The sequence below is a fragment of the Aethalodelphis obliquidens genome, unplaced genomic scaffold (assembly GCF_003676395.1).
Source record: "Aethalodelphis obliquidens isolate GAN/ISIS:26980383/991018 unplaced genomic scaffold, ASM367639v1 scaffold59, whole genome shotgun sequence".
In the NCBI taxonomy this organism is placed as follows: Eukaryota; Metazoa; Chordata; class Mammalia; order Artiodactyla; family Delphinidae; genus Aethalodelphis; species Aethalodelphis obliquidens.
This window is the reverse complement of record NW_020838003.1, coordinates 8,740,839-8,751,928: the sequence shown is the minus strand read 5'-3', so window position 1 is coordinate 8,751,928 and position 11,090 is coordinate 8,740,839. Positions and strand designations below refer to the sequence as shown.

At 39.1% G+C, this 11,090-nt stretch overlaps 1 protein-coding gene across 1 annotated transcript in view; it reads right to left on the bottom strand.

Annotated features, from left to right (window-relative positions):
* Positions 1 to 6,883: 6,883 nt before the first annotated feature.
* Positions 6,884 to 11,090, bottom strand: part of BMP3 (bone morphogenetic protein 3) — a 28,342-nt gene continuing 24,135 nt past the window's right edge. The window contains exon 3 of the mRNA XM_027087617.1: positions 6,884 to 10,763. Coding sequence (XP_026943418.1) covers positions 10,572 to 10,763 — 192 coding nt within the window. The 3' untranslated portion in view covers positions 6,884 to 10,571. The remainder of the gene's footprint in view (positions 10,764 to 11,090) is intronic.

The window sequence follows — 11,090 nt, the reverse complement described above, 5'->3', positions numbered from 1 at the left end:
TGCTCTCAGCCCAATCTATCAAATCTTAAACTTCGTAATATTTGTTGTTGTCCCTTGGAAGTGTTACAAAGTGAGCTTCAGATCAAAGGAAGTAGAAAGCACAGCTCCAAAGGGCTCAGTTATCTCCTGATGCATGTTCACTTGCCAGGCAGGCTAGCCACCTCTGCATTGTAAACTCCTCCAAACACTACCAACAGCTCCAAGTTTCCCAACTCATGTTATTGACACCAGAGTGTGGGCTCCAGTTTCCATATAGCGTTTGTCTATGTGACTGTTTCGACTGCCAAAATTTTGATATTGTGTCATTAATTTCTCCCATTTCTAACAAATAAGATGACTTAATGAAATTACATAGGCTGGACCCAATTTTAAAAGTCCATGCACGTTCATATGTATGTATGTCAGTGTTTATAGTGATGGAAAATCTCCAGAAAGCAGAGCTGAAGTCCTATAAACACCAAAATGTTTCTCTTAAGTAAGTCCATTTTGGGAAAAGCTCTGTCACATGGTTCTTGCACATAACTGCCTCACCTCTGAACTGCTGCCTTCACATCTGGCCTGAGCCCCCACGAGGTGGGGCTTGGTTTTGACTGGAACCTGATGGCAGTTTGCCTGTGTTCTGAGCCTGAAAATGCACTTGGCTACCATTTTGAGTCAAGGGGTTGGAATATAACCATACCTCCCTCCCTGCTTCAGCGACACTGCAGTGGAGCTAGCATCTCTGTGTGTGTGTGTGTGTGTGTGTGTGTGTGTGTGTGTGTGAGCAAAAGATACTGGGCAAGGGCTGGGATGAAGGGAATGGGGGGGGAGGAAAAACACCTGCTATTCTCCAATTCAACTTTCTGTGGGACTGGATTTCTTATTGCCCTTACAGCAGTGTTTCAATGCCCCAGATGGAAATGAGGACAAAATGAAAACCAAGTTGTCACAAACTAAAATCGACACCTTAAGGGTGGGGGGAGGAGTATGCTTCATATTCTCATCTTGTGAATTATCAACGGCCTCCAATTGTCTCACAGGATAGACGTCTCTCTCCCTACAAGGCTAGAGCTCAAATACCCAGACAACCTTGGCCTTGAGGCAAATCAAAGATAGGTTTTCTTTTCACATTCTCTGATGGGCCTGGAAAAAATCGGCATAATAAACAGGGTAGGGGCATTCTTTTTCTTTTTTTTTTTTCTGGCTGCGTTGGGTCTTTGTTGCTACACATGGCTTTCTCTAGTTTCGGCGTCTACTCTTCATTGCGGTGCACGGGCTTTTCATCACGGTGGCTTCTCTTGCTGCGGAGCATGGGCTCTAGGCGCGCGGGCTTCAGTAGTTGCAGCATGCGGGCTCAGTAGTTGTGGTGCACGGACTTAGTTGCTCCGCGGAATGTGGGATCTTCCCGGACCAAGGCTCAAACCCGTGTCCCCTGCATTGGCAGGCGGATTCTTAACTACTGCGCCACCAGGGAAGTCCCCAGGGGGATTCTTAAAAAGCAAATCCTAACAGCTACTTGAAATGATTGCTGTATATTGTGTTTGCTCCTTTTAGGTTGATGACAAACGTTCATTATAATTGAAAAAGTGATAGAAGACAGTTTGGATCACAAGGTATGTTAGAAGAGGCACTTTAACCCCCCCCCCATTCCTTACCTTTCCATAAATGGGGCTTTACTTCTACCCCACTTGGCAAGAGGGAACATAGCAGAAGACACGTCTTGGGGAGGAGTGGCTTCCCCAGGGGAAGAGGAGTAGCGATCCTAGTGGTGACAGACTCAGAACCGGCCATTCGCCAATTGGTCCCTATTTCTCAGTGGGGACATGTTAAGATTAAAGATTCCAGTCACTTGTGCTCTTGTTCTCTTGGGCTCTCTGAGCTGAATGGGATGTAAGTAAGTGCCTCACTTCCCACGTGACCGCGTTATGGGGATTGGAGAAGGAGGCTCTGAGTAACACCCCACCTCCCTCTTGTATCCCACACAGGGAGTGACGGGTCCTTTGTCCTCTCTGTGAAGGAACAGTGTGGGAGCACCCTTTTTAGTTCCTGTCTCCATCTTTTCTTTGTAAAGGGAGCAACTGATCTGACTGATGTGAAGAAATGGAGACTGAAAGTACACAGTTCAGCCCTTCTCTGACTTTCCCGTTTTCAGAATTATCTGTTTGAAATACACATTTTTCCATGTTCCAGGATCTCAGCTCATGGGACAGTCTCTACACCACTTGGAGCTGGGCAGGGAAGTTCAGCTCCAGGGGAAAGGCCTCAGATCCAAACACTAGTCAAGCAAAACTTATTTTTTGCTCCCTATCCAATCCCCTTATTTCCCCCAAATTTTTCAGAACTCCAAGGGAATACATATTCTGAGGGCTTTTTTAAAGTAGAGGCGTCTGAAGCAAAGTGGAAAAGAAAAGGACAGGGTGAGTCAACCACTGCTTGAATCTCAGCTCTGAAGCTACCATGGTTCTGACTTCAGTTAAACCAGTGATTCCCCTTGATCAGTAAAATGATAATCCCTGCAATCCTACATCTCAGGTTCAAATGAAGACTCATTCATGGAAATGTACAAAATGCATTTAATAAATCAAAAAGCTAATATTCTAGGACATTTACTTTGTGCTGTCAACATTTCTAAGTGTTGCATGTGTAATAACTCAAGTAATCCTCACAACTCTGTGAGGTAGGTTCTGTGTTTTGTTCTTGTTTTACACGTGAGGACATGAAGCACAGAGAGGGTTAATAACTTGTCCCAGGGCACACAGCTAATAAGAGACAGAGTTGGGATTCTAATGCAAATAGCCTGGCTCCAAGCCTGAGCCCCTAACTCCCATGCTGTCCTCTCTAATTAATGACAGATGAATCTAGTTTAAAAAAATTATTTTCCTATTAAAATGAGAGAATGAGTGCTTTAAGTTAAATACAGGCATGAAAGGTAGAGGCATCTCAAAAGCACCATCATATGATAGAAGTGCAATAGAATCCCTGATCACCTAAGTTGAGGGCAGGTTGACCCCCTTTCCTAGTCCTTTCTCACCTGCTTTCCACTCTCCCTTTCATCAGTACTTTGGCTGTTTCTTCCTAAGACATGATCAGGACAAAAATTCTTGGAAGTTGTGATTTAGTAAGAATGTCTGGATCATAGAATCTGGTACATTTGAGAAGGAGGGGTCTCCATTGAAGAGAAAATTAAGGCCACCAGGTGGTGAAGGAACATAACAAAGCACACGAGCCCAGAGCTTAGCAATGCCAGGGCCAGAATCCAGGGTTACACCAAATACAGCCAAAAAAAATGAACATTATAACCCAATTTAAGTGTGAAAACTCATACCATGAGAAGATCCTCTTTTTGTGAACATAAGTGCATGAAGAGAAGACCTGTGGATCCTTAAATTTTGTGTTGTGGATCTAAATGTATAACCCTGTGGCATTGTGGTTTTGCCCACTGTGATAATGTTTTAGCATTACTTGTTGATATTCATTTGATAATAGTTACATATACCTAATTTCCAGTTCTGAGACTGTGGACAACTTAGACATTGATGTTCTATATCATCAAGCACATCTCTGCTAACTAAGATAGGGTTTGTTTTTTTGTTGTTGTTTGTTTGTTTTTGCAGGGACAATGCCATATTTATTTTTACATCCTCTAAACATCTGGCATAGGACCTTCTTCGCACTGAATAGATGCTTACTAGGTGTTTTCTGTTTTATTTCTTCAGTTATATCTATATGCATATAAATGAATAAGCAATATTGCCAAATATATATAACATTTTACAATGTTCAGAGAGCTCTCCCACCCATTAGCTTCTTTGATTCCTGCAACATTACAAAGGTAACTGGTTTTGTGACTTGGCAGCAAACAAGCCAAAAGTAACTTTATTCCAACTCACCACTGTCCCTTTAAACCTAACACCGTAGAATCAGTCTTCTCTGTCGCTGGATAAAATCCCAGAGAGTTCTTGTAGCTTTTCCCACCACTTCAAGATTTTGAAAGCCCCAGTCCAGTCTAATATTAAAGTTTCAAACCCTCATTCAACATCTAATTTCTCCCCTCCCCGAGCTTGGGTTAGTGCCAGGCTCAAAAACCTACATCGGGGAGTTGTAGGAGCATGGACAATTCAGCTCTGGTTTCTCTTTGCCTTCTTCGGCAGTGACCGTTTCTGGCCTCTCCAAAGTCAGGTAAACGGAAGGAAAAAGAGATAAGAAGGCCAAGGAAAGGTCTCTCTTGTTAGGCACAGGTGTAATCTGGTGTTACGGCCCCTCCCTGGGTGTGGCAGTTGTCCACACGTGGACTTGATTCTTTCTCTTCCGTGACCCCCTTTTTAAAAACTTTTTATTTTATATTGGAGTAGAGCCGATTAACAATGTTGTGACAGTTTCAGCTGCACAACAAAGCAACTCAGCCCTACATGTACATGTATCCATTCTCCCTCAAACTCCCTTCCCATCCAGGCTGCCACCCAAGGGATTAGTCTCCAAAATTTAAAAACAGCTCATGCGGCTTAAGATACGGTTTTGTACAAGCTGAACAGTCTTTAGGAATACAAACATCCCATGTCTTTACGATTCGCGGATACCGTGTTTTTTACAAATTGAAATTTTGGGCAACCGTATCAAGAAAGTCTGTCGGCACCATTTTCCCAATAGCTTCTGTTTACTCTGTGTCTCTGTGTCACATTTTGGTGATTCTAACAATATTTCAAAGTTTTTCATTCTTATTATGTTTGTTATGGTGATCCGTGATCAGTCAACTTTGATGTTATTGCTGCAAAAAGATCACGACTCGATGAAGGCTCAGATGACAGTTAGCATTTTTTAGCAATAAAGTATTTTTTAATTAAGGTCTGTACATTTTTTTAGAAATAATACCAGTGCACATTTAATAGACTACAGTAGAATGTAAACATAACTTTTATATGTACTGGAACGCCAAAAAATTTGTATGACTCACTTTATTGCAGTATTTGCTTTATCGTGGTACTCTGGAACTGACCCCATCTCTGAGGTGTGCCTGTACTAAGTGATTTATAGGATGATATGGATTTGTACTCAGAGTTCTTATTCTCAACCCTTACCTCCACCATATCTTCTGCTGATAGCTACAAAGTCTTATCCTAAGAGGTATTTCAAGGCAATTCCTCTGGCATGAGAACTGAGTCAATGAATTACAGCAGTGACCCTTTTGGAAGTCTTCATGAGTCACAGAACTGGCCACCCTGATGGCATGATGACCTGGTTATTATTCCTCAAGGGCACATGTCACCCTGATATTAATTGGCAGTGCCAGGATTCTAATGTAAAGTTTTTTTGACCTCAAAGACATTGCTCTCTCATGATGCTCTTTCTCTCATTCATGATGTTACGAAGGGTCCTAATACCAGTTTTCCTAGTAGTTTGTCAGATGACACTGAGCATACTCAACAACTCGATACAGTGTAGTCAAGATTCTTTTGGCTGCAATTTAGACATGGGCTCAAACCTGCTTATGTAAGAGTTAGCCCGTTACTGAGTTTGCAGGGATATCTCATGTCATCCAAGGACAGAAACTGCAGTTTCTGAGAGACAGGATCAGAAACAGGAATATCATCAGGAACAAGGCAGCTATTCTCCTTACTCTGTAAGGCTCAGTGTTCTACCTGCGCCAGATTCATTCTTCTCTCTCTGAATTGTCAGATGCCCATCTTTGTTAGTGTCAAGGAACCCATGTCTGTTGGTGGGAGCCAGTTTTCAGAAGAGGGCATGATGAGTAGACAACCAAATAGGTGTAAACCACAGCATGTCTACATTTCCTTATTTGGAAAATGAGAAGACTGGATTAGATAATAATAATAATTGATAGTAACTAAATCTTTATTCTGCTTCAGGTGCTTGGCAACATAATTTATGTGTATAATCTCTTTAAACCTTGTAACAACCCTAACATAACTTATGTGTATAATCTCTTTAAACCTTGTAACAACCCTATAAGGCAAGAAGTTTATTTTAGATAAGTGAGGCATGGAGAGATTAAGGAACTTGTTCAACGTGATCTTCAGAGTGCCTGGTAGTTACAAAATGCTATGGTTTTTTTTTTTTTTTGTGGTACGCGGGCCTCTCACTGTTGTGGCCTCTCCTGTTGCGGAGCACAGGCTCCGGACGTGCAGGCTCAGTGGCCATGGCTCACGGGCCCAGCTGCTCCGCGTCATGTGGGATACTCCCAGACCGGGGCACGAACCCGTGTCCCCTGCATCGGCAGGCGGACTCTCAACCACTGCGCCACCAGGGAAGCCCTATGGTTTTTAATTAAACAACACAGTCTGAATAAATGTAACAGAGATAGATTAAATGAGTGAAAATAATATGAAAGTATATTTTGTTTCTTAACCTCAGGTCATTTTTCTTCTTAAAGAGAAAGGTATAGCCTAAACAAAAATGGTGAACTACATCAAAATGATCAGATTACTTAAATTAGATGCTTATCATCCTAAAATGGACAGGACATGGTAACAATGACAGATGAAATAGTTATTGTCAAATAGCAGGCATCCAGAAAAAATTTTTCTAAGCAGAGTTTGTGGTTAAACAAGAAATGCCGAGAGAGAGAGAGAGAAAGAGAAAGAGAGAGAGAGAAAGAGAAAGAGAAGGAAAATATGAAACAATTCAAATTGAGTTTCTCAAGTTCGGAAGACATAAGAGTTTTCTCCTTATGGGTATATTTCAATATTGTCTCACAGTGTTAATTATATTTCCTGTTATGTTGTTTGTAGGTTATGATGCTCCATTCATGATACCATTTGAAAATGTTCAACTCTGTGCCCAAACTTTATTATCTCTTTTCAAATGCACCACAGTTTTTCAACTTTTTCAAGTTTTGAAAATGTAGTCTTTCCCAATGATAAGTAGAGGAGAATGGGGAGGAGTTCAGTTAAGCAATTTTATTTCCAAACTGTATAGTGAAAAGCTCTCCATTACTGGAGGAAAGTGATACAAAGCCAGCAAAGCTTACACATCAGTAGTGAAGCGTCCTTCACAGTTTCACTGCAATACGCCCCTTTAGCAAATGTACTGAAGAACCAAATATCATTTTGCACATAATAATTGTAGTAAAAAGAACCTTTTCTCACCATCTAAGTACGAAAATTATTACCATTGTAGATAGGAAGGCAATAGTCATTAAATAAATTAAAAGCATCTTTAAAGTTTTTCCATATACATATATAATATATATTTTCAAAATTGCCATCGACTGTACAAGCATTCAGTTCTCAACTAAAACATTTACAGAAACTACTGTAGAAAGCCGAAGGGAAAGCTTGGTTTTTAGGAAAAGGGGATCATTTAAGCACCTATAAACTACATTAAAATACAATTCTCAAGGGAAAAAAGATATACAAAGAAGTCAGACTTAACCAAGGTATCGTATTTAATCTCATATTTAATCTTACACATCAGGTGTGCAAAACTATTTTTTAACCCAGCCTTGATTCAACCAAATCAATATTCAGGCATTTCTTACTTGCTAGCACAGAGAAAAGTGAAAGACTAAAACTGAATAATGTAATTATATAAAAAATTTTTATAAGCCAGACTGATAATAGTATTATACACATATGATTGTCTATGAAAATAATAAATGGGCAAAAAGGGTTTTTTTTTTCAGAAATGTTAAAGTAAAAAATCTTAGCTTAATGAATAAATGATCATCAGTTAATATATAGCTAGGTGAGTGTCAAAATTGATCTGGAATATTGTAGTCTTGAAATCTGGGGAGTCCAATCTTCCAGTTTAAATTCTACAACCCCAAATCCTGTAAACTGCATATTATTTACACAGGTTACAACAAAAACCTTTGAAAATACTATATCGACATCAGCAGTCCCTGAATTTGAATTCAAGAGAACAGTTACTGAAAAAAAATTCATTTTTAACTAACTGTGTGTGTGTGTCTCATATGTAGGAATGGGGGTGGGAGGGTGGTTGGAAGAGAAAGAGGCATGATTTAGGAAATGGCATTATAAATATAATTTCCCTTCTCATTAATGCCACTTTAATATCAAGACATTTATAAAAAGTTTATATAGTAACTATATAGATACTAGTACCTAACAAATTGTGAAATAATCAATTTTCCAACTATTTCATGTAAATTTTTATTAATTAAAATATTAACTCATTTATTTCAACCACTTCAAACCCTTGAAAAGTAACCTTCCTTTACTTTGGGGGACTAAACATTTTCCCATTTAAACTGTAATATTTGCTCAATACGATAGAAAATGATGGTTACAAGGTCACCGAGAAATAACTACTGCTCAAACTCTTTCATTATGTTGTAATTTTGTCACATCAATTGTTCTTAAAGATAAAATATTATTTAGATAATTTTTTTTTTGGCCATTGTAGGATTTAATCTGTAACAAGTGGGCATCAATTTAAATGAAGAAAGGTAACAGACAGACATCACGATAGAAAAAGGCTGAGAAGTACAACTGGACATTGCTAGAGGTTTTGGTGGATATATTTCTAGAAAAAACTAAATTAAGAATTTCATTTCAATCTACCAATGAAAGAAAAGTTTTCTTTATTGAAAGACACTATGACCAGGATAGGGCAGCCACACACTGCCTCACTTCTACTATATAATTTTGCTTTCAAATTTTTGACAAAATTTAGTAAAAAATAATTTCATCCCTTGTCTCATTTTGAATCTTTAACTTTATGCTACCAGAACAGAAAATGACTGGAAGAAACCATAGTAACTCAGGAACCAAGACTTAATTCATTATTTAGAACAGGTGTGTCTCATTCATGGCGTCAACACACACTCCAGAAGTGTCAAAAACTTCTTTTCATGGCACTTTTTTAATGGGTTTCCAGTAAGATAGAAATACTACTTAAACCATGGAGGATGCCATACTCACTCATAAACACCGAAGAGGAGGATGTTTTTTCCTTTGGTGTATGAATAGCTATATTTGCAGTGTTTTTAAGCTCTATTGCTACCATCCATTCAAGGAAGATGTGTGTGACCTAGCGAGTACTATATTGTAAACCCAAGCTTTCGGTAGCAGAAGGAACTTCCAGCTCAACTAGTCAGCCTCTTTATTTTACCAGTGAAGACACTGAAGTTAACACACGTCTTTCAGAAAGTAGATGCTCAATTAGTATTATTAAATTATGAACCACCATAGATAGCTATAGGCAGGGACAGAACAAAACCCCGTGTCTTCTGATACTTCACAGCCTCTGAAATGGCTAGTGGACTCTATTCAGGTCAGACCGAACTGAAATAAGGATTAACCACAGATAGAATATCAGCAACAATCCATGGTCTGACAACATTTCTGTCACACACATAAATATAGTGAGGAAAAGATTTTTGAAACAATTTCTTGAAGGCAAAAGTGTAAGAGGAGATATTTATGACAAATAGAAATGGGAAAACACCAAGAAGTGTCTCTATTTGACTCCCATCCTTGTTGGATAATTTTCAGTGAGTTTTGCTAAAATGTAGATTCCCCGTCTGAGCCAAAGGCCTTGATCCACGTGAAAAAGTGCCTGGACCTGGATGTAGCTGAACAACGATATTGAACGTGTGATTGTGATTAGATTGGTCACTTAAAGAAATCTCCAATATTCCCTTCACTTCTGAGCCTCGGTATCTATTGATTACTTCATAGGAAGTAAAGGCATATCAAGAAAATTAAACATTTAACTGAATTTTTAAGTTCCATTTAAAAGAACAAATGAAAGCACTCATGGAAAATAGATATGGAAGAAGAATTACGTCTGGGTTTTTGAAAATTAGGTTGCTGGTTCCCTTTCCTGGGAGGCCATGAAATGAAAACATCAGTATTTCCAAATAAATGGCTGAGCCAAGTGGTAACTCTCTGCATATGCTTTTGGATCAGTCTATTCTTTTCGGTAAAGTTCTCGTAACTGAATGGAACTTGCCAGAACATGAAATGAAACAAAACAAGAATCCTGTGCAGACTGAATTGTAAAGCCATGTTAAGCAAACCTTCGTAAAGAGGGCACAGGCCCCTGGCAATGTGCTCACATCCATCTACACAGAGCACACACTCTGCACTCAGCTAGTCACACAATGACCTGTAGAGACAAACACAGGTAAACTAGTCTCCACAAATTTTAAGACAAACATCAGAGCTGATAGGATTATTTAGCACTTGATGCATTGCTCAGGAATCTAAGGCAATAAACCTACTTTAAGATATGAAATGATTCTATTCTCTATGAGCAGAGATCAATGATAAGTTATTGGGTTTTTCCAATCTATTTTCAAAGCCCATTACAAAAATAAATCAGTTTGTTCTCTAATAGTTCTAAAAACAGTTTGCTCACTTGTCTTGCGTGATTTTTTTTTTTTAAAGAAAGAGATGTCCATATTTTCTAAAATCTTGCTTTGAATTACATTCAGAAACAGATACAGTCCAGTTCTCCCTGGTGGAAATCATCAGTCTATTTACTCATTCTCTTTTGACCATTAAAAAAATCTTTTGAAATGAAAGGCATTGGCAGTGCAAAAAAAAAAAAAAAGTCCATAAAAATAAACTAATGATTGAATTAAGCATTCAGATGAGTTCTTTGCTGGGTTATCTGCAAGCGCAAGACTCTACCGTCATGTTTGGATATACCTTAAGTACCACATTCTTATTTTCATCAAAGAATAAGATGCTGAGCGAGGACATCTTTTCTGGCACACAGCAAGGCTCAGGAATCCCAGGAACGACGCCCACAGCTCTCACTATACTCTGGATGGTAGCATGATTTGATGGCTTCAAAGACTGGAAAAGAAAAGAGAGAACACCAGTTAGGTGGAACTGCTTTTCCGCTCTCCAGCCCTCATCGCTAAAATGTATATATTATGAATCTGTTTCAACAGCTTACAAAAGCCCTGGCGTCGTTACACATTCAACCCAACCTCCAATATCACCATCACCAAAACGGTGATTTGTCATTTACTAAGTGCCGGCTCAGTGCCAGGCATGCTCTGTGTAATATTTCTAATCCTTACAACAAAACAGCCATCTCGTACATTTTACAGGTAGAGACATAGACTCAGAAAGCTTAAACGACATGTCTAAAGTCATGTAGACATGTAGAGTGAGGAT